This window comes from Myotis yumanensis, unplaced genomic scaffold (assembly GCF_028538775.1).
Source record: "Myotis yumanensis isolate MYYU_CA2020_CCGP unplaced genomic scaffold, mMyoYum1.0.hap1 SCAF_16, whole genome shotgun sequence".
Taxonomy (NCBI): Eukaryota; Metazoa; Chordata; class Mammalia; order Chiroptera; family Vespertilionidae; genus Myotis; species Myotis yumanensis.
This window is the reverse complement of record NW_027223767.1, coordinates 14,374,454-14,400,528: the sequence shown is the minus strand read 5'-3', so window position 1 is coordinate 14,400,528 and position 26,075 is coordinate 14,374,454. Positions and strand designations below refer to the sequence as shown.

The 26,075-nt window shown below is 54.4% G+C and overlaps 5 protein-coding genes across 5 annotated transcripts; 3 read left to right on the top strand and 2 right to left on the bottom strand.

Moving 5' to 3' along the window:
• Window positions 1–700: 700 nt before the first annotated feature.
• SPAG7 (sperm associated antigen 7) lies at window positions 701–4,843 on the top strand. Its single transcript, XM_070395471.1, has 7 exons — window positions 701–825; window positions 3,232–3,299; window positions 3,526–3,614; window positions 3,758–3,842; window positions 3,955–4,044; window positions 4,137–4,293; window positions 4,385–4,843. The coding sequence occupies exons 1-7, from the start codon at window positions 741–743 to the stop codon at window positions 4,492–4,494; spliced, it is 684 nt and encodes a 227-aa protein (XP_070251572.1). The 5' UTR covers window positions 701–740; the 3' UTR covers window positions 4,495–4,843.
• A 741-nt stretch (window positions 4,844–5,584) lies between these two features.
• ENO3 (enolase 3) lies at window positions 5,585–10,962 on the bottom strand. The gene is made up of 12 exons (XM_070393636.1): window positions 10,885–10,962; window positions 10,191–10,277; window positions 9,825–9,920; window positions 9,591–9,649; window positions 9,360–9,429; window positions 8,988–9,121; window positions 7,749–7,971; window positions 7,444–7,641; window positions 7,037–7,238; window positions 6,047–6,155; window positions 5,822–5,880; window positions 5,585–5,735 (listed from the first exon to the last, which is right to left on the bottom strand). The coding sequence occupies exons 2-12, from the start codon at window positions 10,273–10,275 to the stop codon at window positions 5,666–5,668; spliced, it is 1,305 nt and encodes a 434-aa protein (XP_070249737.1). The 5' UTR covers window positions 10,276–10,277; window positions 10,885–10,962; the 3' UTR covers window positions 5,585–5,665.
• Window positions 10,963–13,543: 2,581 nt separating this feature from the next.
• On the top strand, window positions 13,544–16,417 carry PFN1 (profilin 1). Its single transcript, XM_070393790.1, has 3 exons — window positions 13,544–13,819; window positions 15,234–15,426; window positions 16,081–16,417. The coding sequence occupies exons 1-3, from the start codon at window positions 13,682–13,684 to the stop codon at window positions 16,176–16,178; spliced, it is 429 nt and encodes a 142-aa protein (XP_070249891.1). The 5' UTR covers window positions 13,544–13,681; the 3' UTR covers window positions 16,179–16,417.
• Window positions 16,418–16,829: 412 nt separating this feature from the next.
• RNF167 (ring finger protein 167) lies at window positions 16,830–22,355 on the bottom strand. Its single transcript, XM_070395491.1, has 10 exons — window positions 22,258–22,355; window positions 21,623–22,122; window positions 21,459–21,539; window positions 19,407–19,532; window positions 19,212–19,299; window positions 18,764–18,854; window positions 18,511–18,616; window positions 18,272–18,365; window positions 17,399–17,479; window positions 16,830–17,323 (listed from the first exon to the last, which is right to left on the bottom strand). Exons 2-10 carry the CDS (start codon window positions 21,704–21,706, stop codon window positions 17,016–17,018), a joined length of 1,059 nt encoding a protein of 352 aa, XP_070251592.1. The 5' UTR covers window positions 21,707–22,122; window positions 22,258–22,355; the 3' UTR covers window positions 16,830–17,015.
• Window positions 22,356–22,558: 203 nt separating this feature from the next.
• SLC25A11 (solute carrier family 25 member 11) lies at window positions 22,559–25,390 on the top strand. The gene is made up of 8 exons (XM_070395492.1): window positions 22,559–22,798; window positions 23,309–23,461; window positions 23,546–23,752; window positions 23,928–24,018; window positions 24,097–24,187; window positions 24,274–24,373; window positions 24,454–24,505; window positions 24,640–25,390. Exons 1-8 carry the CDS (start codon window positions 22,704–22,706, stop codon window positions 24,793–24,795), a joined length of 945 nt encoding a protein of 314 aa, XP_070251593.1. The 5' UTR covers window positions 22,559–22,703; the 3' UTR covers window positions 24,796–25,390.
• The last annotated feature ends 685 nt before the right edge of the window (window positions 25,391–26,075 follow it).

Genomic DNA, 26,075 nt, shown 5'->3' with positions numbered 1-26,075 from the left:
AGAAGACCCACGCCCCACATACCTGCATCTTCAGCTGTGACCTCCGGAGCCCCGCCTGCCCCTTCTCCACAGCTCCCTCCTTGCCTGCACCCGCCTCACCCCTTTCCCGAATTGCCTTATTTATTTGTTCGAAGCGTCTCTGAATGTATCGGCCTGGCCCCACCTCTGCCTTCGCTGCGCTCGCCCCTCGTGTTTCAGGGCTGACCGTGCCCCCACCCGACTCCGCATGTTTGCGTCCGTTTCCTCCCTTTCTGGCCCTGTCTTCCCCCCGTCACTCCAACTCTGGCCACCAGCCTCGGGGCCACAGGGGAGACTGTATATAGGAACACGTTGCGGAGTCCCACCCCATCCCCCGATGGGAGGGGGTTTGTAAATATGTAACATACAGAGTATAGTGAAGAGTCTATTTAAGGCGCCGGGGAGGGCTGCACGGCCGGACTTGTGGTTCCCAGGCGCTGTGGGGGGCCTCCGCCGGCCCCACGAGCACTTTCTACTTGTGCATGGGCTTAGTTTCTAAGAAATGCCATTAAACATCGCTGCACCAGCCAGCCTCCGACTTCTGTCTAAGGGGGAGGGGAGGGCCGGGGCGGGGCTTCGGCAGGGGAGGCTGCCGCGCGCCGGGCCAGTTCAGTGCCTGGGCGGGACCGGTGTGAGGTTTTCCACCTCCGACGTGTTTCCGGCCTTAAAGGCATTTCGCCCTTCCCTTTAAGACGCACCGCCCCGTCTCTGTCACTCCCAAGATGGCGGACCTACTGGGCTCCATCCTGAGCTCCATGGAAAAGCCACCCAGCCTCAGTGACCAGGAGACTCGGCGCAGGGCCCGAGGTGAGGATCCCAAATTCACATCTGCTTTTCTTCATTCGGTTCTCAGGACCGCATTCTTCCTCCTTTAGATGGTGCCGCCTCTTCCACCTTGAAAACCCCCTCAAAGGCCCCTCCATAGGCCCCCTAGAGTCCCTACAAGGTCTGCTGACCCGCCCGCTGTTCGTAGCGGACGGTGATTGGCTACCCGAAGCCTAGTGCCAGTTTCCTGCCTCTTTCCTGGCCTCGTAGTCCTTGTTTTCCATTCGCCAAGAGGCCCGCCTGTCCGCTGCTGGCGTGCTCTGATTGGTAGATTGCCTCCGACCCCACCCAACTTGGTGCTTCTTGACCCGCCTTCGGGCCGCAGGAGGGCGTGTTCGGTCACTCAGCCCCGCCCAACTTCGGAGTGTCCCACGACCCATTCCCATTCTAATTGGGTCCAGGATACGCCCATCCGCAGTCCTTTCACCTCTATTGGCCCTCTTAAAGGTCTGCCTATTAAAGACCTTCCTCTGGCCCACCCACCCACCTCAAGCACCTCCAATTGGTTGATGGGTCCTTTCGGTGCCCTTATGTCCCTCCTACTTGATTTAACCTCTTTCCTACCCTGCCCATCTGTAGCCTTACTTTCCCCGGGTGGTGATGTTGATTGGAGAGAAGAAAATGCCTCTGTCGGTCCGATTGGCTGTAGGCTCGCACTTGGGTTCTCTGAGTGACTTCCCTGCAGGCGGGCTCCTGAGTTCGCCGCCAGCGTAGGGCGCGGTAGGCCTGGCGTGCAGCCGTCCCCTGGGTTGCTCGTGCTGCTGCGTGTGAAGAAGTCAGACAGAAGTGCCTTGGGAAGGACCCAGCCCCCAACCCTGCGAGACCACAGACTAGCCCCGGCCCGGCCCCCGGCTTCCCACCCGCCCTAGGGGCCAGGGCAGGCCGGATGCCTCCAGTGCGCTCAAGTGCTGCTTAATAGCGAAATATTTATTATTTACTGAACGGTTGCTAGGAGCCAGGGTACCCTCCGAAGCCCACAGTCTGAAGCATTGATGAAATGCACGTTGATTAAATGATCACATAGAAGTTTAATTATCAACTTGATAAGTACCCTGAGAGAAAAATAGTTATCCGAGCGACCACCGAGGGGTCCTTAACCTAGTCTGTGGTGACTTGGGATCTGAAGTGAAGGATAGATGATTCAGTAAGAGAGGGGGAGCGAAGTGTTACAGGCAGATGCGTATTTGGAAGGAGGGAACATAATGGGCCCGGCAGTTGGGATTATTTCATGCTCGCCATGACTAGGTGCAGCAGCAGCAGCAGCGGGCAGACTAGGAAGCCAAAGTTGAGTTTAGTCACTTGCCTGAGGTCACAGGGTTAATAAGTGACAGGGTTTTGAATCCAAGTGTGGCTTTTAAGCCTATGACCTTAACCATCATCATTTGCCATCTCAGATCCAGAGAGAACTCAAAGCAGTTGTGGAACACTCAGTGGCCACTGGTGGTCAGAGCCCTTGATGTCAAAGAGATGAGAGCTCCTAAGCTGTCAGGGGCCACAGAGAATAACTGGATAGGAGGTGAGCAGGGTCCCTGCCTCCTAGAGCTTCTAGGATGGTAGGGGAGACAAACAGTTAAACTATATTGGTTCTCAGCACAATGTGTGTGGGCCCCAGAGGAAGAAGTGAGTAACCCTGACTCATGGCAAATCTCAAAGTTTGCAAGAGGAGGAAAAGCATTTCAAGCAGAAGGAACAACATGTGCAAAGGCATGGACTGATTAGGAAAATGGGAAGAAGTCAGTGCAGCTAGAGCTATTTGGATGCTGTGGAAGAAATGGGCCTTAAGGATATAAAGGATTTAAAATGACAGAAGAGAGGAGCGGGGACATTAAGATGTAAGGATGGGAAGTTCCTCTACAATTGACTTTGAACACCTACACTCTCCAAGGAGAATGGTGTCAGATTAGTCATTTCAGCTTCATCTTGTCTGTAGAAGTGAGAAGTTTTGGGGGGCGGGGTTTACAAAATAAAGGTAGGAAGTTAAATAATTTCCCCTTTCCTATGTAGACAATAAGATGATAAACTCTTTAAGGCCAGGGCTTAGTCTGGTCTCTTTACCTCCGCAGGTGCCTTATAGTTCTTTGTATATTGTGGGTATTAAATGTTTGTGAATTGGTTTCCCTTGTGAGATTGGGAAGTGAGGGTAAGCGTGATTCTAATCTTTGCTACTCCTCCTCTGAGCTCTTGAAGGGCAAAGCTATGTCTTAAAGAGCTTGGTGCTCCAGGGCCTAGGACAGTGCCAGGTTTAAACATCGATAAATGCTTGGTGAATAAAAAGCCCTCCCTTCCCAGCCTGATACCTCCTGGTGGACACCAGACCTCCTTTGAAGCCTTACAACCTCCCCACCCATGCTTCTGCCCTGGCCTCATGCTGCCATTTCTCACCCCCAGAGCAGGCTGCCCGCCTGAAGAAACTACAGGAGCAAGAGAAACAACAGAAAGTGGAGTTTCGTAAAAGGGTGAGAACAACTGGAGAGATCAAGGCAGCCTCAGGAAGGATTTCCAATAAGTTAGAATTAGAACTCAGTGATTTTGAAAATGCCTCAGGAGACGTGAAGCCTGGAAGCCAATGGCATGGAGGCTGGGTTAGGTGTGGGGAGGCAAAGGCCCGTTGGCCCAGCTGGGAAGAGGGAGATTGGGGCAGAGCCATCACCTCATATCTTCTCCCCCTTTCCCTCTCCCAAGATGGAGAAAGAGGTGTCCGATTTCATCCAAGACAGTGGGCAGATCAAGAAAAAGTTTGAGCCGATGAACAAGATAGAGAGAAGCATACTGTGAGTGTCTTGGGCTGGGGGAGGCAGGAAACGGGTGGCCAGGGCGGCATGAAAGGTCCAGTGTGGAAATCCACAAGAGGAGGGCGCGAGGCCCCCTCATGGCTCCACATACTCTTTCCTCTCTGTCCTCCCTCCCTTCGCAGACACGATGTGGTGGAAGTGGCCGGCCTGACATCCTTCTCCTTCGGGGAAGATGATGAATGTCGCTATGTCATGATCTTCAAAAAGGTAAAAGGCCTGAGTTCCCCACTCTCCCCCTTTCAGCCTGTGCCCCCCTGGGGAAGAGAAATGAGATGAAACATGTATATGGAGCCTTGACGCCATCATCCCTCTTCCCCAGGAGTTTGCACCCTCAGATGAAGAGCTGGACTCCTACCGTCGTGGAGAGGAGTGGGACCCCCAGAAGGCTGAGGAGAAACGGAAGCTGAAGGTGAGTTATGCCTGGCAGTCCCCGGAGCCCACCACCTGGGAGGGGTTGGGGTCAGGCCCCTGAACACCAGTGCTCCACTTCTGCACCCCTAGGAGCTGGCCCAGCGGCAGGAGGAGGAAGCAGCTCAGCAGGGACCTGTGGTAGTGAGCCCCACCAGTGATTACAAGGACAAGTACAGCCACCTCATCGGCAAGGGGGCAGCCAAGGATGCAGCCCATATGCTACAGGCCAACAAGACCTATGGCTGTGGTGAGGCCACAGTGAGGGCTGGGGAGGGTAGGAGAGGGAAGGCTAAGGCACAGGGATCCTAGGCCCTCCCCACCCTTTCCTCTGCCCCTAGTGCCTGTGGCCAACAAGAGGGACACACGCTCCATTGAAGAGGCCATGAATGAGATCCGAGCCAAGAAGCGTCTGCGGCAGAGTGGGGAAGAGTTGCCACCTACCTCCTAGGCACCCCAGCTCTCTGGGACGGGGTAGGGAGGGACAGGCTGCTGCTATTAAAACCCATTCTGGAGCCCCACCTCTGAACCACCTGCTAACAGCCATCACTTAGGCTGGAGGAAGCAGGTGTTTTTGATTTGTCACTATTAGAGTTTGGATATGTATATGGTTGTGTGTGTGTGTGTGTGTGTGCGTGCGTGCGTGCGTGCGTGCGTGTGTGTGTGTGTGAGTGCACGTGCGCACGCAAGAGTGTGAATGCACAGGTGGGTATTTAATCTGTGTTATTCTGTTCTCCTTGGAACTTTCTTCCCCATGGGGTTGGGGTTACTTTACATTCAATAAACACTGTTTGAACCAATGTCTTGGTTTGTTTAAACAAATAAGAGGTGGGTCCTGGAGAGGAAGAGAAGTGATTTTAGCTTGAGCAGGATAAAACTGTTTGTGTAAGCCAAAGATAGCCAAATATTGGCACTTTCATAAGAGAGAGTATTTTAAGAGCACAATTGCTAGGGCCAGATGGCCTAGTTTTGGATCCTGGCTCTGCCAGTTACTGTTACATTGGGTGGGGTATTTGACTTTCTTGTGCCTCAGTTTCCTTACCCATAAAATGGGGATAATAATGGTAACTATCTGAAAGGACTGTTTCAAAGATTATACAAGTCAATATATATCAGATATTTAGAGCAGCTGCAGATCTTTGAGCTCCACAGAAGGTAGCTGCTCTGGTTTACACGGTCATCTCACAAAGCACCTGACTTCAACACCACACACTCTGCAGACTGTGTACTCCAGCTTACTGGCAGATCTGATTCAGCTTCCCCTCATGGTGATGTCAGACCCTCGATCCCCCTCTTCTGGTTCTAGTTCCATGTTCTGTCAGTGCTTCCAGCTTCATTTCACATGTGGCACCTGCTTCCCCCAGCTCCTTCACAATGTGAACTTTGTTGTCCTAGATTCAGCCCAACTTCCTCAATGACTAGTCCCTCACTTCCTCTTTGTCACAGCAGGTGATACATCTATTCTCTTTCCTGCCCCATCTCCTGTCTTTTCCAGTCCGGAGACAGCATTCCTCCCTCCCACAAAGGAGCACGCCACTGTCTTGGTTGGCACCAGTGTTTATTTCAGGGAGAAGGACTAGAAGGCCTCCATCTATCCTGTGGGTCCTGGGGCCCACAGCTTCTCACTTGGCCTTTGGATTGCGGAACTTGCGTCCAGCAAAGACAGCCTTGTCCCCGAGTGCCTCCTCAATCCTAGAAGGTAGACCAAGTCAGAACTGCATCCTTCTAGCCCAACAGCCCCCAGCTTCCCACACCCAGGCCCACTGCACCCACTTTACCTCATGAGCTGGTTGTATTTGGCCAGACGCTCTGAGCGGCAGGGAGCACCAGTCTTGATCTGAGGGGGGGGGAGAAGGATTCCAAGGGTTGCATGACGCTAGAGAGGAGGGATTGGGCCTGGCCCTGAGGAAGTAGCCTGCCTGTGGTGCCATTCAACTCAGGGGCAGGAGGCCAGGGATCCCAAGAAAACTTGTTCTAACATGACAGAGGGGAGCCATGAGTACCTGTCCTGTGCAGAGCCCCACCACGAGGTCAGCAATGAATGTGTCTTCAGTCTCCCCAGAACGGTGGCTCACCATCACTCCCCAGCCATTAGACTGAGCCAGTTTGCAGCTGCGGAGAGAGGATAATCCATATGGCCTAACAGAACCTCCAGTGAGAAAGCCAGGGCTGGATGGGGCTTTTCTGTTTTGGGGAGCAGGCACTTTGCGGGGAGGGTAATGACTAAAGTTATTTGGAAACTAGAAGAAAAGGGGGGATTCCTGATCTTGAACTTGGTTCCTGAGATGCTGGTAGAAAGGGCAGAATCTTGGAGAAAAGAATGGTATGGGGTGGAGGTGGGGATAGCAGGTCACAATGGCAAAGCTCTTGGGGCCAGGCCAAGAGTTAGTCAAAGCCTTGCCCAGTTGGTGTGGTTCCATGGTTGAGTGTTGACCTATGAACCAGGAGGTCATGGTTCAATTCCCAGAGGGGCATATGCCCGGGTTGTGGGCTGGATCCCCAATGGGGGGCGTGCAGGAGGCAGCCGATCAATGATTCTCTCTCATCACTGATGTTTCTATCTCTTCCTTTCCCTTCCTCTCTGCAATCAATGAAAAAATATGTGTTTTTAAAAGTTAGCCCTAACTGGTTTGGCTCAGTGGATGGAGCGTCGGCCTGCGGACTGAAGGGTGCCAGGTTCGATTCTGGTCAAGGGCATGTACCTTGGTTGTGGGCACATCCCCAGTGGGGGGTGTGCAGGAGGCAGCTGATCGATGTTTCTCTCTCATCGATGTTTCTAACTCTCTATCCCTCTCCCTTCCTCTCTGTAAAAAATCAATAAAATATATTTAAAAAAAAAAAGTTAGTCAAAGCCTTGAGGTCAGTCAAGAGTGGGGTGGGTCAGGAGCCAGGGGAAAGGTAGACTTGGAGTCTGAGGGCAAGACTGCAGCTGGAGGAGGCAGAATTGGGGTGGAGGGAGGCTATGGTGCACCCCAGGGCCAGGAGGCACTCACGCCTGGATGGATTCGGTCACCGAGCCAATCTGGTTGACCTTCAGCAGCAAGCAGTTGCAAGCCTTCTTCTCCACGGCCTGGGCAATCCTCTTGGGATTGGTGACTGTGAGGTCATCTCCTACAATCTGTATGTCCACCCCCGAGAGGAACGAGGTCCAAGTGGCCCAGTCATCCTGGTCAAAGGGGTCTTCAATGGAGACCACTGGCAGGAGATGGGGCAGAGTCAGGTTAAAGGTCTGAGGGCTTCATGAAGGGGGTGACAGGTCAGAAGAATTTGGATGGAGATTGCAATGGTGCTAAGGATTGAAGGACTGAGTTGGCAATGGAGGCTCTGAAGTCAGTGTGTTGGGCAGTTACCAGGTACTCAGGCAGGTGCACTGAACACCTGGCGGGGAAGGGGGTCTCACCAGGATAGTTCTTAATGAAGCTCTTGTACAGCTCCCCTAGCTTCTCTCCTGTGATGTGCCGTGCGGGGTCATCGGGTGACTTGAAGTCAAGATCGTACTTCCCATTGCGATAGAACTCAGATGCTGCCACATCCATACCAATTACCACCTTGTCTGGGTAGCCAGCTGCCTGGATGGCCGTCTTCAGCAGCTCCAGGGCTGGGAGAAGGACAAGAGAAGACCTGAGGCTCCTGGGCACCTTGTCTCCACAGCCCCCTCCTCTGTGAGGACCCAGGGGTTCTGCCCTTCAGAGTGTTCACACTGACCCTCATTGTTCTCCAGGATGTTGGGGGCAAAGCCGCCCTCATCACCCACGTTGGTGGCGTCCTTCCCATACTTGGCCTTGATGACCCCCTTGAGGTGGTGGTAGACCTCCGCACCAATGCGCATGGCTTCCTTGAAGGAGCTGGCTCCCACAGGCAGAATCATGAACTCCTGCATGGCCAGCTTGTTTCCAGCATGGGAGCCCCCATTGATCACATTGAAGGCCTGAGAGGAGGAGTGGGTGTTCAGACCTGGGCGAGGGTATGATGGATCAAGAAGAGCCGGGGAGGAGGGGTCCAGGTGGAATCTTGGCTTCCCTACTTACTAGCTGAGTGACCTAAGGTGAGTAATTTTACTTCTCAGAGCCTCTTTCCTCATTTCTCTCATGGGAATACCACCTGCTTCCCTGTAGGATCTTATGCTGAAAATTAGAGAAAGTGAATGTAAAGCTCCTAGCATGTGCCTGTACACAACAGTAACTGATATGGCACTTACTACAGGCCAGGCACTGCTCTAAGTGATTCACACATATTCTATTAGCTCATTTCATTCTCTAAACAACCCTATGAACTAGGTACTATTATTACCCCCCCCCCCAAATCTGCAAATGAGAAAACGGAGCATACTGAAGTTAAATAACTTGCCTAGGATCACACAGCTAACACACAGGCAAAACCAAGATTCGAACCCAGCAGTTTATCTCCACAGCTCATGTTCTTATACAATCTGCCTAGTAACAATAAAAATTGCAACTTTTTATTTTACCTTTTTTTAAAAAAATAGCTTTTATGGTATGAAGCTGTTCATAGTTCAGGCTTTGTCTATAACATTTTTATTGACATTAAATTCAAAGGGTTTCCATAAAGAGGAAATCTGAGCTTACAAGGATTAAAGAAGATACAAAGAAATGCCAAGATCCTTGCCATAAAGCAGCTCTCTATCTGATTTGGGGGTTGGGGTAGGAAGCAAAATAAGAAGCTGCAGTTATTGAGCCTCAGGTTGGAATGTGAAGGAACTGGGTTACCTGAGGGGGAAGAAGCAGAGAGGCTTAAGGGAAGGTTTGGATTGTGGGAGAGAAGGGAGGGGGAGGGGGGCTGGACTGAGCAGGAGAGGTTCCATTTCAGGAAACTGTTTCTTTGGAGCTGGGTCTGGAAGGTGAACACTCCAGGGGCTGCTTATAAATTTTTTGCTGGATGAAGCAACTCTGTCACTGTGGGATCTGGGGGGGCATCTGCACTCACAGGCACGGGGAGGACCAGGTCCGGGTTCCCAGCAAGATCTGCAATATGTCGGTAGAGCGGGACCCCCTTCTCGGCTGCTCCAGCCTTGCACACAGCTAGCGACACTCCCAGGATGGCATTGGCTCCAAACTTGGCTGGAGGAAGCAAGCACAAAGAAAGGGTGAGAGCTTCTCCCCCAGTGTTTGAGGTCATCTCAAAGGGGAATGTGTCAGCTTCACACTGTGTCCACAGCCATCAGGAAATGCCTGAAGAACGAATAAAAGTCCACCCAGCTACGATGTGCCCCCCAAAGTGGGACACAGTAATAATCCTAACCAGACATTAGCCCCACGGTCTCTCCCCCTCTATCCCACATCCCATCCCTTCACTCACATTTATTCTCAGTCCCATCCAGCTCAATCATAAATTTGTCAATTTTTTCTTGATCCACGACGCTTAGTTTCTGGAAGAGCAGGTTTGAGGAGGGGAGAGCAGAAGTCAGATTTCTAAAGAGCCACGGCATGTGCAGAAGCAAGAAGGGCAGGTATTTGGAGAGACAAACCATTGGCCCCCTCCCAGGCAGGGGGTGGTGGGGGGTAGGAGGAATAAGCTCTCCCCACTTGCCTTTTCCAGCAGAGCAGGACCCAGAGTCTTGTTGATGTGTTCCACAGCCTTCAAGACGCCTAGAGGCCAGAGGAGGGGGTTCAGATCTGATTCAATCAGGTCTCTTCCCGTGGACCCCAGCTCCTCAAGAACTTTGGGTTCCAGGCCTTTACTCCAAGCAGATATTGGGGGGAGGGGGTGTCCACGTCCTGAAACCACCCCTCACAGGCTCTTCAAGTGTTGGTCTTTCCTCACCTTTGCCCAGGTAGCGAGATTTGTCTCCATCTCTTAGCTCCAGAGCTTCATAGATACCTGTGGAAGCTCCGCTGGGCACAGCTGCTCGGAATCGGCCTGGGGTGAGAGGAATTGGAAGATCACAGACAGGCCCATCCACCCCCAAAGGGCCAAAGCCTCCTCTCTGAGCCTAGGGTGGAGGCCATGCAGACAGCAGACAGACTAGGGCTTCTCCCAGCAGGGGAGCCAGGTTGGAAGAGGAAGGCCTGGGAAGAGCTCTGTGGAAGGGGATCTCAGAGAAAGGTGAGGATGTGGGACAGCTGGGGGATAAAGACCAGATGGGGCCAGGGTCTTCCAAGGCAAACCAAGTCACGGGGCCTGTGTTACCTTTGGCTGTGTACAGGTCCACCTCCACAGTGGGGTTGCCCCTGGAGTCCAGGATTTCCCGGGCAAGGATTTTCTGCATGGCCATGGCTGCAGGACAAGGGGTTGAGTGTGGACAGTTGATCCCTTTAGGAACCCCAAATCCTGTGCCCTTTAAGAGTCTTCCCCACCCCAAGAAGGCAGGTGCTGGAGCTAAAAATATCCCACAAAAAGGTCACAGACCAAAGAGGCAGGCACAGCCCCCTCCCCCACTCAGAACAGCTCCTATTCCACCCTCCGCCAGTCGCAAGAATCCAGGGGCCTCTCCTTTACAGCTCCAGCGATTCTGATTCCACCACTCCCTGAACCCCTTTACCGCAAAGTCAAGCAATCTGTTCTCCATGGCTTCCTAGCCATCAGCTCTTCTGTCATTATTCTGTTTGTTTCCCCCCCTGCTCTTCAGTCTTCAGTTCCTCAGGGGGGCCCACATCCTCCGCCTGGCTGAAGCTCTAGCTACCCTTCTCCATATCTCTGCCTGCCTCTCTTCACATCCTCATTTCCCTACCCATGGCTACCCATCCTGCTTGCTCCAACTCCTCCAGTCTTTTGTAAGCACCCCCAGTCCCAGGAGGGGAAAAAAAGCTGACATTTCCTTCAAGCCAGCACCACCCTCACCCTTTACCACTTCCACCCCCGGGGGCTGAAAGATTCACCAGACCTGAATGTCTTGGCTGGGGCTTGGGGTGAGCTCCGGGTCTAGGTGGCAGCTGGGACAGTGTCAGCTCACCCCCTCTCAGGCTGGGCATTTATCCCCAGCCACCCTGTCCCCCAGCCAGCCCCGCCTCTCTCCCTCTCCATCCTCCCCCTCCGCACCCGGCTGGCAGCCAAGTGCCCACTACAGCCTAAGGCCCCCTTCCCAAAGGTCAATAACTACCCCTCTTTCTCTCTGTTCCCCAGCAAAATGTCCCTACTTTTAATTCCAGCTCTGGGAAGGGGCTTCCGAAGGGGGGCGGAGGGTCTTCCCCTCCCCAGGACTAGATTCCCCTTTTGCAAAGGTTAAAGGGGAACTAGTGCCATTTAGGAAAGGCCAGGAGTAACCTGAGCCCCGCAGGGCTGGGGAGGGGGCCTGGAAGAGGGGCTGCCGGACTGGCAGCCACACATGCCGAGCGCACGTGGCCGGCAGGGGCTGCCGCTGCCCTCGGTGGGGGGAGGAACCGGGGCTCTGGGCCAGCTCTGGAGTCTGAAACGGAAACCCCCTTTCGGACGGCGAGAGGGTCTCACCTCTTAGGGCCCTCATCGCGGCCTCTCCCCGCAAGCAAGGAAGGCGGGGGAGCGGGAGGGGAGACGCATTTAGACTGGCCCCGGCCCCGGGAGGAAGCGCGGCTGCCCGACAGCGCTGGGGCGGCGCTCATCGCCCAGCGGGAGGCCGTCCGCCAGGAGCCCCTGTCCCCAGCGCCGGCGGGCGGCTCAGGACGCGGTCCCAGCCCGTCCACGTCGAGTCGGGAGTGACAATGAATGAACCGGAGGAGGGGCGGCCCTCAGAGTGTCCGCACGCCCGGGCCACGCTGGTGGTCCTCTAGCGGCCTCGCCGGGCAGTGGGTCTCAGCACAGGCAATCTCCGCCCGGCCGGCGGGGGTGGGGGGAGGGGGCCGTGCGGCGTCGGCCCGGAGAGGGAGGGACGCCAAGGCGCGGGCCGGCCGGCCGGCCGGCGGGCGAGGGCCACGGAGCGCCTGGGCTGCCCGGGCCGACTCGGAGGCCCCTCCCGCCGCGCCCGCGCCGGTGACTCACGGCCGCGGGCCAGTCCTCAGCTCCCCCCTGCCCCCCCCGCACGGCCTGCACCGCGCGGTCCGCCCTCCAGCCCCCAGCCCAGAGTGCCTTCCCCCGGCTCGCCCCTCCCCCCTTATCTCTGGCCGCTCCCTCTCGGGATTTTTCCACCCCGGGGAGGGGGGTGCGGCAGGACAGAGGTCAGGAGATGGCGGGCGGGGAGCGCCGCCACGTGCCCGAGTGCGGCCCCGCCTCGGCGGGCCGGTGACTCAGCCCCGGCGGCTGTCTAGGAACCCGAGCTCGGGGGGCGTCGGGTGCCCAAGGCCTGCGGAGCGGCCGCGCCCAGCCCGGGAGGGTGAGAGATGAAGCCCTTTCCCGCCCGGAGGCCCCCCTCCCCCGGGGACCGGAAGCGGCCGGGCTGCTCGGCAGCCCCCGCGGCAGGAGCGCGGCTGGTTCCCCTGAGCCCGCTGCCGGATCCGGCCCCACCCCCTTCCAGTTGGCGGCGGGCGACCTATTCGAACTCAAGTTGTTGGCATACGTTTTACTGAAAAAGAAGAAAGAAACCCTACGGCCCCACAGAAGAAGGGACCTTCCCCTTCTTGAAAAAGTTGCAAAGCTTGAAACTTATTAGTATTCTTCCGCCTTAAAAAATAGGCCCGCCCGCCGAGCCCCGCGGGCGCCCGCGCTCCGTGACCTCTGCGCCCGGGAGCGCGGCCGGTGACCCGAACTGCTGGCCGGGGAACGGGCGGGGCTGGGACGTGAGCGTGAGGCCTGGGACTGGAGCCGATGCCGTCAGGGGTGATCCCCTAAGTGGGGGTGGGGGTGGGGGGCTCCACTGAGTCGAAATGGTGCCACCGGGCCAGAGAGTGGGGACAGGACGGAAGTGTCTCCAGTGGGTGCCTTCACTTCTGAAACTGGCCGGGGTATTTTGTCAAATTCCCCTTTGCTCTCTTATTTTTTTTTTTTTATTAAATAAAACCAAAAGTGGAGAAGCGGTAACGCGCACGCCTCGGCTCTCGCCCCCGCCTCTTCCGCCCGGCGGGAGACGCGTCCCCGGCCGCCTCCCCTCGCTGGGGTCCCAAAGCGGCCCCGGCGGCGCAGCGGGACGCGCGCCCGCGAAGCCGGCCGCCGGCCCCAACCGCCCCACGCGCTTTCCCTCCGGGCCCGGCGCAGGCGCGGGCGCACGCGCTGCCGCCCGCCGTTCCTTCCCTCCGGCGGAGGTGGGGGAAGGGGAGTCGTTCCGTTTAACCCTGAGTTCCCCGAACCCACTCAATTTTGCTAAATTGGCAGTTCGGTAATTCCTCCTTTTACTTTCCTTCCTCTGGCTCACTCCCTTCCCTTATACCCAAGTGTGGTTCACAATGCAAATTGGAGGGAGCCTTCACCCTAACCTCTTCCTACTCCCCACTCTTTTCATCCCTTTATGTTGCTTTCCATTGACCTCTGCAAATTTTGCAATGGGGGAGGGATTTTTTAAATTGCATTTGCACAAAGTTAGGTATCTGGGCAGGCAAGGGGGGAGGTAGGGAGGGAATGGGGAGCAGGCCCCGCCCCTACCGCCCTTTGCAAATAAAAATCTAGAAGCGGGGGGAGGAGCAGGAAGTGGCGGTGCGAGGGTTGCTGCACAGCTAGCAGAGCCGAGGTCCGGACGGCAGCGCGTGCCCCGAGCTCTCCGCCTCCCTCCGCCCGCCAGCCGGAGCCCAGCCCGCGGCCCCAGCAGCAGCGCCGAGAGCAGCCCCAGTAGCAGCGCCATGTCGACGGCCGGGTGGGAATCCTACATCACCAGACTCATGGAGGACGGGACCTGTCAGGACGCGGCCATCGTGGGCTATAAGGACACGCCCTCCATCTGGGCCGCCGTTCCCGGGAAAACCTTCGCCAACATCACGGTACTGCGAGGCCTCCGCGGTCCGGGTACTGGCCGAGCTTGGACTCTGAGGGAGGGACTTGTGTGGCGGCGGGTGCGGTCTGGGAAGGGCTGCGAAAGGCCGCGACCCGGTCCTTGCCCTGGAAGCGGCGCGAATGGTGGCTGCACGTGAGGGTCCCTCGGCAGCCCCCTAAGTGCTACGCCCCAGGCGGTGTCTCCCATCCAGCCCGCCGCCCGCTTTCCGCGACGGGGCGTTACATCCGGGGCACAGGGCGGGGAGGGGTGCGCCGCCCGGTGCGGCGGCCCACTTCCGCCTCGTTCAGGGCGGGGCGGGCACGCGCTGCAGTTCCAACCGGGGATTGTGATTGAGAAGGGACTGTGGGACCCCCGGACCCCCGAGCTCCACTTCCGGCCGCCAACTCATGCCCCCTCCACCATTGTTCCCCCTTATGCGGGAGGGAGCGTGGCCGGGTTTCCATGCTGGTCCTCTGTAGGTTCCCTGCCCCTCCCAACTTGGTTGGAAAAGGCTGAGCCGCCTCACGTCCCCAACTCCCCTCCCCTCCCCAAGTCTGCGTGGTGGACTTCAGCATTCCTGTGAGACCAAATCCGGAAGTCCCCTCGCCCTCCCTTCCCGCCATCCTGCGGGGCCTGCAGCAGGGGAACTTTGTGAGAAGTTCTAGGGTAGTATAAAGAATGACCACTGCTGTCCCCATCACTGCCTCCCGGGTCCACACTGCCCGGAAGTGGGGAGAGGGAGCGGAAGTTCAAATTGGGGGGGAAGGGGATTTCCGGGCGGGAGGGGACCGGATGTGGGGATTTGCGGTGTAAGGGGGAGGGGTGGAAAGGTTCCTTGGGGTATCTATACCCGAGAGCTGGCGTGCTGGGTCCAGCCCAGGTCCCCTTTTAGAAGTTTTCCAACTTCCCCGGAAAGCCCCTAGGGATCTGCTTCCTCATCTTGGGGCATAGGTACCTGGACCTAAACTCTAGGTTACTTGGAGACCCAGGCGTCCGGGCCCCCAACAACTCCTTCAGAACCTTTGACCAAATAAGGACAAAGTTGCTTCTCCGGCTTTGCCCGCCCCCTCTCTTCCCCTATTAGCTTCTGCTTTTCCTGAAGGAGGGTTCTGAGCATCCAAAGGCTCCCCACTCCATTCCACTCCACTTTCCTCACTGGCTTTTGGCCCTTTATTTCCTGGGTTTGCTAAGTCTCCAGAGGAATATGCCATCTCTTCATGTTACCATTCTCTGGGTTTGAGGATCCTGATCTTTTTGTGGACTAACTTCCACAAAGTCCTAAGAGCTCCTCAGCTTTCATAGATGAGTACAAAGCACTTAACACACACACATTTCCTCTCCTGAGAAGTGAGAAGCGGGTATGCCCTTGGAGAAGGTGGGAACCTTGGTGTACTAACTTGAGTGCTTGGTTCCCCTTCCAGCCAGCTGAAATTGCTGTCCTGGTTGGCAAAGACCGGTCAGGTCTGACCGTGAATGGGCTGACAATCGGTGGCCAGAAATGTTCTGTGATCCGGGACATACTGCTGCAGGATCCCGACTATAGCATGGATCTTCGTACCAAGAGCACTGGGGGAGCTCCCACCTTCAACATCACTGTCACCATGACTGCCAGGAGTGAGTTTTCTGAGTCTTATCTTTCTGTAGTCTGGAGCTCCAATATCCCTAATGTACATCCTCCTATGAGTCTTTTGGGTTCTTCTGTGTGGTTCCCCAGTATGAAGGGATCAGAGCAGCCTTCTCCTCCCAGCCTGCTGGGTATTTAGGATATTGGATAGTCCCTCCAGTTCTTAGTTCCTCATCTTAAAATATAAAGGAATTGACTATATTACCTCTTCAGTTCCTTCCTACTTGAGCCTTTTCAGATGAGAAACTCTTTTTTGGGAGGAGGCCGACTGTTGATTGTAGTCAGCACTTAGGAGTTGTCTTTTGAACCCTTTTGTTAAAATTTGGAGTTGGCAGGCTCATCCATAACCATTTCTAGCCTGAACAGGAGTCAGGTCTATAAGCCTTTGTCCCCTAAATTTTAGTGTTCTGGTTCCAGTCTTTTAGCTTGACACCGCCTCCCTCCCCCCCAATCTTTTTTTTTTTTTTGAAAAGCCCTATTGTTTCAGGGTGACTGACAGCCTAGCCTGCCTGTGTGTGTGGGGGTGGGGTGGGGTTTGGGAGATGAGGTTGGGTTACAGCCCCCAGGGCTGGACAGCTGCTCAACAGCTGGCAGGGGGTAGCATTGTGACACCTGGGTCCTAGCCTCCTCTCTCTTTCCTCCAGCGCTAGTCCTGCTGATGGGCAAAGAAGGTATCCACGGTGGTGTGATCAACAAGAAATGTTATGAAATGGCCAACTACCTGCGGCGTTCCCAGTACTGACCTCATCTTTCCCTTCCCCCTACCACTCCCCACTGCTTTGGCACTCTCCTTCCCATACACACACATATACCATTTTTATTTTTTGGGCCATTACCCTATACCCCTTATTGCTGCCAAAACCACATGGGCTGGGGGCCAGGGCTGGATGGAAGACACCTCCCCCTACCCATACCCCTCCCGTGTGTGGTTGGAAAAAATTTTTTGTTTTGTTTTTTTCTGAATAAAAAAGATTCTAACAAGGTGCTGTGTGGTTTTAGCCTGGGTGGAGGGCAGTCATTAGGACTTGCCTCCTTTATCCTTGTTTGGGGTTGGGAGCAGGAAGGGTTGAAGCACTACAAAGTGTAGGGCTGAGCACCTGCCTCAGGCCTATCTGGCTGCCTGTTTCTAGCCCTAGGTACAAGTGCTAGTTGAATTAGTGAATAATGGAATAGAGCCATCCAGACCATAGAATGGGCCCGTCTGTGGGCAAGGCAGGGCCAGTTGAGTCATCCTGTGGGTGGGGCTCCCCCTCTCTGACTCACAAAATGCTGGGGCTATCTCCATGATTAGGTTAGTCTCTTCCAGAACTCCCTTGCCCCTTTATACCAAAAAAGGGGGCAATTTCCCAAGTGGGTAAGAGGTTCATTTGTGTGAAAATGATCTTCCCCTTCCTTAGTCAACAAAAACAATTTTATTAACCCAGTAATTGAAGGCCCAGTCCCTTTGTACCAACCCCCTCAAACGGATGGGATTGGGTAAGGGAGAAACCCAGGGTAGAAATATCCCCTATTCTTCAACATAGAAGGCTAGAGAAATGCTGTGCAAAATAGGTCATCAGGGTGGGGGTGACAAGGGTTATTAGACTAGGATGGCAGCTGAGGAGGGCGAGGGAGGAGAGTGTACAGGATCTACTGAAGACTCAGGAAAAACAAGTGGGGCTGGGGCTAGGGAGCCAAAAGAGGTGGGCGTTGTAGGGCTAGAGCCCAGAAGTGGGGTCCGCTCTGAGGCAGGATGGTCCCTTGGTTCCCCTTCCTCATCACCATCTTGTTCCTGAGTTTCTTCTTCCTGCTCCTCATCCCCAGGACCTCGGTGGACAGGCTGCTTGCAAATGGGGCAGGTCTTCCGGGTCTGAGTGAGCCAGGGGTCCACACAGCGGCTGTGATAGGCTGCCGAGAGGAATGAGGTGAAACAACATGCCTGCTGGTAGTGTGGGACATGGGCACTGAAACTGAGGGCCTCACCATGTGCACAGGGGAGTACCCTCAGCTTGTCACCATCCACATACTCATCCAGGCAGATGGCACAGACATCGTACTGGTCTCCTGGGGGCGGAAAAAAGGAGTCCTTTTATTGAGGCACTTTGGACCAGGGCCCATAAGCACTCACTCTGGGAGGCCTGTAGGTAGCTAACCCTTGCAAGTTATTTTCCCTGGTTCTACAAAGCCAGTGGAATAGCTAAGACTGGGACTTGCAGGATAAAGCCGAAGTGTAGGAACTGAGGTTTAGAAGGGACAAAGAAAAGCAGAGGTAAGAAGGGAAGTGGGTTTTATCTGGGGAGGGGTGAGGGTGGAGATGAGGGTAAGGCTTCTACTATTGCCTTATTTGGGCAAGGAGACTCCTGGGCCGAAAAAACCTAGCCCCTCCTCACCTGTTCTCAGAGTAAATCCTCCTCACTCCTTCCACTTATGTTCTCTTATAATCAAGGTTGGTCCTCATCTTTTCCCGCCAACTACTCCATTAGTCATCTTTACTTCTCATCTGCTCTGTTCCTATCCTGTCTTCATTGTATGTGTGGGTAAAAAGAGGAAAGGTGCCTGGCTGGTTGTGGCTCAGGTGAGTTGTCAACCCATGAACCAAGAGGTCACTGGTTGGATTTCTGTTCAGGACACATGCCCAGGTTGTGGGTTTGATCCCCAGTAGGGGGGTGCAGGAGGCAGCCAATCTATGTTTCTCAAATCGATGTTTCTCTATCCATCTCCCTCTCTAAAAGAGGAAAGGTGGCATTTCAGGCTGACATCTCTCTGCCATCTTTCTTTGCCCCTTATCTCCTGGGCTCAAACTCCTTCAGAACCATACACTATGGGGAAGGCCTTCCACTCCCCTATCCCCCTCACCCTTCTGATAGTCATGTGTCGGAATCTGTTTAAGTTGCTCTTTCGTCAGTCGGTTCCGCTGGAGCCGTTTCCGGTGCTGGATACAACGAACTATCTGCGGAAAAGGAGTGGATGGATCAGATCAGCCTTAGGGAACAAAACTGGACAATCCAGTACAAAGCATCCCCATTACTAAACCCCAGAGCCAGTCTGGTTTTAAAGGCTTCAGCTCTTCCCATCATGCTCCCTGAGCTACTCACCATCACTGCTCCCATGGCCAAAACCAGCAGTCCCACAATCCCTGTGAAAGGGATGAGGTAATAACCCAATGGGAAAGTACTGTCCGGGACCAGAAGCACCCGAGCCCTGGGAAAAGGAAGATCAGTATCAGAGGGGCAGGAAAAGCAAAGTGACAAAGGAAGAGAAAGTCAAGAGACAGAAGGGCCTGAGGCTTGGGCTCCAGATTGGCATGAAAGTGCTAAAGAAAGAGTGGGAAAGAGGGACACATCCTACCCCTTCTCGTAGACAAAGAGGGCACGCAGGTACTCGGAGCTCCTCTCCCCAATAAACACAGACGGGATCCAGATCTGTTGCTGGATTTCCTCTGCAGGGATCAGGGCATTCATTACACTGAGGACTCAACCCTCTACTCAAATGCTTTGGTAATCCTAGCATTTGGTTCTTTTGTGCCATCCCACCCAAAGATTGACTTTTTTCCCCTAATTCTCTAGCCCAGTGGTTGACTCACACAAAATACCACGTGCGGGCGCGCACATACAGTGTGACTGAAACTTCGTGGCCCATGCGCAGAAGTCGGTATTTTGTGGAAGAGCCACACTCAAGGGGCCAAAGAGCAGCGTGTAGCTCGCGAGCTGCAGTTTGCCGACCACTGCTCTAGCCCATCCCCCATCTCTTAAGTCTGAGCTCTACTGAAAACCCAGCCCTTCAGGTCTAACCTTACCACTATTCCACACCATGTTCAGAAGTTCATTGGAATTCACATTGTGTACCACGGCTGCACCATACCCAGCCTTCTGAGCATTCAGGACCTACAGAGACAAGACAGGATAAGGAGCCATTATGGGTCTTATCTCCCTTCATTCCTGGTGCATTTTTTTACCCTCAGATTCCCAGCTCCCACTCCATATTCAGCAACCTTGAGGTCAAAGTTGCAGTCGAATCTTCGAAGCAGTGCAATAAAGACTGACCCGTTGACCGGGGCTGGGGGTGGTGGGGCAATGGGGCTGCAGGCATTGGCTGGGTGAGCCTCCACAAGAAAGCCCTGGAGAAGAGAAGTAAACAGTTGGATTTCACCTCCCTAGGTTCTGCTCTCCATAGGGCCCACCAAGCACACTGGCCCCATATACATGTTCTCTATCTACTTCCTTCTCATTCCTGGGGTCTGAGCATTCCACCTAAGTCAGAAATCTACCTCTTCTCAGCTTCCTGAATATGAAAATATATCAAACAACATCCTTTTACCAGACCATCCCTTTATCCCTCTCCATGTCCCAGATGAGCTAACTTATACCCCATACTCCAATTCTCTAATTCAAATTCTGCATTCCAGTTTCCCACTGATTGTACATCAACTCTCCACTTATCCATGTCACTTTCTCTCAAGTTCCATTCCACACTCCCCTCTCCAGTACATACTCATACAGAACATACTCCTGTTAAAAAGAAGCGGCAACACACACAAAATATAAATAAAAAAGAAGCAACAAGGCCCTGACCTGTGTGGCTCAATTGGTTGGAGTGTCATCCCATACACAAAAAAGGTCACAGGTTCCATTCCCAGTCAGGGCACATACTAGGTTTCAGGCTCAATCCCTGGTGTGTATGGGAGGGCAGTGACTGATGTTTCTCTCCTTTCCTCTCTCTAACATCAATTTAAAAAATAGAGTCACTTGTGCTAAGCCCCATGTCACCAAACTGAGACTTACTACCGAACTTAATTACAGTTTCAGCCTCTCCCAGGAATGGAATCTTAAGCCATTCTGGAATTACCTGGTCAGCACTAGTGAAGTAATCTGCCTGATAGACCCCCTGCCATTCCCGAAAGGTGACCTTGCCAAAAACAACCAGCTCTTTGCTAATGTAACTCCCTTGTCCTGCTCCCTTCTGCCTTAAAAGTCTTTCAATATGTACAATTCTTTTTTTTTTTTTTAAATATATTTTATTGATTTTTTACAGAGAGAAAGGGAGAGAGATAGAGAGTCAGAAACATCAATGAGAGAGAAACATCGATCAGCCGCCTCCTGCACATCCCCCACTGGGGATGTGCCCACAACCCAGGTACATGCCCCTGACCGGAATCGAACCCGGGACCCTTCAGTCCGCAGGCCGACGCTCTATCCACTGAGCCAAACCGGTTTCGGCAATATGTACAATTCTTTGGAGTTACTTTCTATTTGCTACATGGGTTATTGCCCAATTCATAAATCATTGGATAAAGCCAGGAAGGTCTTTAAAATTTACTCGGTAGAATTCTGTGTGTTTTTTAGAATGTGTTTTTATTGATTTTAGAGAGAGAGAAAGGGAGAGGGAGAGACAGAAATATCAATGAGAAACAGTGATTGGCTGCCTCCCGCACAGCCTTGACCGGGGATGGAGCCCACAACCGGCAGGTGCTCTGACCTGGAATGGAACCTGTGATCTCTCTGCATGGGTCAAGGCTCAACCACTGAGCCACATCTGCCAGGCTAGAATTTTGTTTTTTAACACCTCTCTTTAATTTTCCAATTACCCATCTTACAAACAATTACACTGATATCTATGATCCAATTTTTGCTGTGTGGGCATCTTTGTGATTAAGTACTATAAAATTTCTTTATCTAATTTAATCCTCACAATAGCCCTGAGATAACATCTATTATTATCCCATGCTAAAGTAAAACTAAGGCTCAGAGAGATAATCAACTTGTCCATGATCATATACCAATAACTGACCCCAGAGATTCTACTGTAAACACCACTTCTCCCTGCCTTTTATCTTGATCCACTTTCAGTCTCCCTCACAGGGTTCAGATTTCTTAGGGTAGGCTTGGTCTTCTCCCTCTAGATTCTGGATTCCACGCTAGATGTGCTAATGCACTTTCTCACTCAACTCTTCCTACCTCTAGCTTCATCCAAGGGTATGTATGGCTCCTCAATCCCTACCCAGGATGGGAGGTTTAAGGAAACAGAAAAGGGGAAAGAAAATTACCTGAAGTCCCTCCTGGCTCAAGGCAGAACCAAAGAGAGCTGGGAGGTCTGCAAAGTCCATGCTGGTATTGTGGTCCGAGGTCTGCGGACAAAAGATTGCATGTTCCCCTTCAGCCTGCAATCTCTCCCTCAAGCGCTCTTGCCCCAACTACCCCTTTGACTCACCGCTCGAATGAGACCCCGGATGGGGGCCGCTCCCCACAGCACAGTGGCCACAACTACAGGAAGCGAGAAGGCCGCAGAGTGCATGGCAGCGGGAAGGGAGAAGCTGAGGCCGCGGCGTCCTGGTAGCAGGAGCAGAAGCGGAGTTCTGCGCCCTCTCCGCCACTCCAGGATCCCAGGGGTCCAACCACCCCCAGGTTCCACTTCCCAGCTACATGGAGATACGGGGAAGGAACCCCGGCTCGGGGAATGAGATATCCAAACCGTTTAGTGGACCTAGGAGGGAGACACTAAATGTAGCCTTTCCTAGTATGGGGCTAAAACGGGGAAAGGAGAGGGAGGTAAACACCGGTGACAGAAAAACTTCTGGGAGGGTGGGGGCGCTCAAAGAGGTGGGACTTCCGGCCAGGTGGGCCGTCTTCCTAGGTCCTGGAAAAGGGTTTCCGGTAAAGAAAGTCAGGCCGCTTCCAGCATTGGACGCTCAAGATGAAGGACTTCCGGTCCTAAAAGGCCGGTTAAAAGAAAGGTTAGAGGTGGAGGGAGTGCCTATGGAGATGAAGGAAGCACTGAAGTTCCAGAAGACGACCCAGTCGTTCCCCTTTTACAGCCCGAATCCTGGAGCTGACCAATTTACAAACCTCTCCTCCCTGTGGCCGCTGCCGCTGTGGCGGTACCTTCAGGTCTCGCGAGAGGCCTCATCACAGTTCCCTCCCACCTGCTGAAACTTGTTGTATCTATCGCGAGATACCGCCTAACTCTGGCTAGCTTAGTTTACTCGATCTCGCGAGATCTTCAACACCCTCTCTATTTTCCCGCGATTCCAACTTGGTGAAAATTGCGCCTATGCTTTGACTTCCGAAATCAGCCACACCCCTTCGCAGTACATCTTTGAGCTCCTCCTTAAGCTCCGCCTTACTCCCGGCCACCTTTGCGCTGCGCGCCTGCGCCATCATCCCCGTGGTTCTGGACCCCGAGCCGCCGGCCTGTGCGCGCGCGCCCTCGCCCCTGTTGCGCGTGGTGTCACCTTGGGCGCGAGCGGGGCCGCGCGTGCACGGGACCGGGTGTCCAGGGCCATCGAGTAGCGATGGCGGCGACGGCGAGTCCCGGGGCCGGCGGGATGGACGGGAAACCCCGTACGTCCCCTAAGTCGGTCAAGTTCCTGTTTGGGGGCCTGGCCGGGTAAGCGCAGGCCCTAGGGATGGTAAAGAGGAGGAAGGGACGGGTGCAAGTAACCGGGCCCAGTTCATCCTGGGGTCTGTTGCAGTGTACTGAGCCGGCACGGGGTCAGCGCCGTCCTCAGTGTTCTTCGAGGTCCTTGATGGGATACCAGGATATTTTTACCCATTGCAGGGCCCTTACTAGGCTGCATGCGGGGCCACCTGAATTTCTCAACCCATTGCTTGGCTCTGCCGGGTTTATGGAGTTCCATGTCATTGCATGGCTCCTGCCGGTCCTGAATGGGTCGGACTGCATGCAGTCCCAAGTCACTGCTTGGCCCTCTTGGAGTTGCATGGAGCACTTTTCATTGCATGCTGGATCATTGGACTGTTTAGACCCGTTGCTCCTGATACACGCATAGACTTATACTCGTGTCCAACGACCTCCTGAACATTTAGTCAATCGTATGGCAGGCACCAGTAGGCACTGGTAGATCTGGGACACTTTGACTCTCCCCCTATATTCCCCCAGGATGGGAGCTACCGTTTTCGTACAACCCCTGGACCTGGTGAAGAACCGGATGCAGCTGAGTGGGGAAGGAGCCAAAACGCGAGAGTACAAAACCAGCTTCCATGCCCTTACCAGTATCCTTAAGGCAGAAGGGCTGCGGGGCATTTACACCGGGTATTGAGGCCACAGGATGGGGATTAGGGTGCGGGTTGGCAGCTCCAGACCTTGGCCTAATAGACTGACCCCTTCATTCCCCAGGCTGTCAGCTGGCCTACTGCGCCAGGCCACTTACACCACCACTCGCCTTGGCATCTATACGGTGCTGTTTGAACGCTTGACTGGGGCTGATGGCACACCTCCTGGCTTTCTGCTGAAGGCCCTGATTGGCATGACTGCAGGTGCAACTGGTGCCTTTGTGGGAACACCAGCTGAGGTGGCTCTTATTCGCATGACCGCCGATGGCCGGTGAGTTCCAGGTCTGAGCCCGCCTCCAGCTCCATTCCTTGGAATCTAGAATTAAGGACTAACTTCTTATCTTCGATCTAAAGCAGAGCATTCACCTGTTCTGGACACCCTTTTTTTGTTCCTGTGGGACAGGATGGTCTGTCCTGAACTTGGCCTCTCCCTGCCTTCCCACCAGGCTTCCAGCTGACCAACGCCGTGGCTACAAAAATGTGTTTAATGCCCTGGTTCGAATCGCTCGGGAGGAGGGGGTCCCCACACTATGGAGGGTGAGTGATGGGGCTGGAGACCTGAGGGGTGGGGTCAGGTCCCAGGCATTTCTGAATCCTCTTCCACTCCCCACCCAGGGCTGCATCCCTACCATGGCTCGGGCGGTCGTCGTCAATGCTGCCCAGCTCGCCTCTTACTCCCAATCCAAGCAGTTCTTACTGGACTCAGGTGAGACCTAGAGCTGGGCCCTTAGCTCCCAGCCTGGCCTGAGCCGGGCTCTAGCTGACTGCCACTCCCTGCTCCACCTCCCCCAGGTTACTTCTCTGACAACATCTTGTGCCACTTCTGTGCCAGCATGATCAGTGGCCTGGTCACTACTGCTGCCTCCATGCCCGTGGACATTGTCAAGACCCGGTGAGTCTGCAGACCTGGGCCTGGAGAAGGAAGGGAGGGCCCCCGTTATGTCTCTCATGCCCCTACCTCCTCTCCTTCAGGATCCAGAACATGCGAATGATTGACGGGAAGCCGGAATACAAAAACGGCCTGGTGAGGAAACAGGGCTGGGGGCTTGGGCTGGAGGATTGGATGTCCTGGGAAAACAGTGAGGGTCGCTGGGTATGAGGGCCAGGGCCCCAGAGGCCAGGTCCTAGCCCCATTGTCCTGCCCACCTGCCTGTTTAGGATGTGCTGGCGAAGGTCGTTCGCTACGAGGGCTTCTTCAGCCTGTGGAAGGGCTTTACACCGTACTATGCCCGCTTGGGCCCCCACACCGTCCTCACCTTCATCTTCTTGGAGCAGATGAACAAGGCCTACAAGCGTCTTTTCCTCAGTGGCTGAGGCAGGCGAGGGGCCTGGAGCCAGTGTGCTGGGCTCCCACTCGCCTGCTGCTCCTACAGTCAGTGTGCCCCTGGGGGGCCTGGACTGCTGCCCTGGGCCCCTCTATTTATTTTCCCTCCACAGTGTGGTTCCTTCCTCTGCGGTAAAGGAGTTTGGTCTGCCCTCCCCCTGCTCCAGCTCACCCTGCTTGTCCTGATCCTCATGTCCTCTCTGTCCCTGGCTGTGCCTTGGGGGAAGCTGAGAAACTCCCTGAGAATGTCCAGCCTCCTCTTGGGTGTTAGTTCCACGTCACCTAGGACAGCAGAAGATCCCCCTTCTCAGTAGGGAAACCAAGGCAGCGCTGAGGGACTAGAGAGCGCGGGAGCTGTCAGGGGGGTCAGAGGGTCTGCAGTGAGAGGACATAATCAATAAATTGGATTTCCTCCACTTCCCTGAGGACATTGTAATTGGATTGATAACACTACCCCCAAATTTGAAGAGTTGTGAGGGCTGGAGGAGGGGGGAGACTGGACAAAGAAGTGATGCCCCTGGAGAACATCAACTGGAATTTTTAAGAAAAACGATTAAAGAAAAAGCACCTGCTGGTTTCATGAAAGTGCGATGTAAATCAGTCTCACTGTGGCAGCTGACTGGGTGAGGAGAACCAAAACCCAAGCACTGGGTCTTGCTTCCCAGCCACTTGGCCAAGAATGCGACAGATGCACAAGTCAGCACAAGTCAGCTCATGTAATCCCCGGGAAAGCCTCGGGTCTGGTGACTGCTTCTGTGGCCTAAAGAGGGAGGGAATAAAGAGTATGAGAAGAGAAGGCTGACTTGTGTGTTGGGGGGAGGGCGGGGGGCAGTGAGCACAGGAGCCAGACTCCCAAAGCCTGGAGTTTGAGGAACCCGAGACTTGATCTGGGCACTAGGCTGGGGAGAGTGACTGCCTTGTCTGCGTGACTCCCAGACCCTGGCCTCTAGGAGCCCCCAAACCTCTTGGGGCATAAAAGGGTATGAGAAGGTCAGCTGGAAGGAGGGTTGGGCAGTATGAGGTCTGAAGGCTTGTGAGCCAGGCCAGGGGACAGGCAGGCAGCAGGTGGGAGCTGTCCTCTTGGCAGAGCCTCTTGATAGAAGTGGAGCTCAGCAGCCTGGCATCGTGCTGGGCCCTCCCACCTCTGCCTGTCTTTAGCTGCTCCATGTACATGCTGGCCTGCGCCTTGTGGCCACTTTGAGACACTTGGGGTCTAAGTCTTATACTTAAGGAATTCCAAGTCCAGAGGGGAAGATGGCACAGGAGCAAT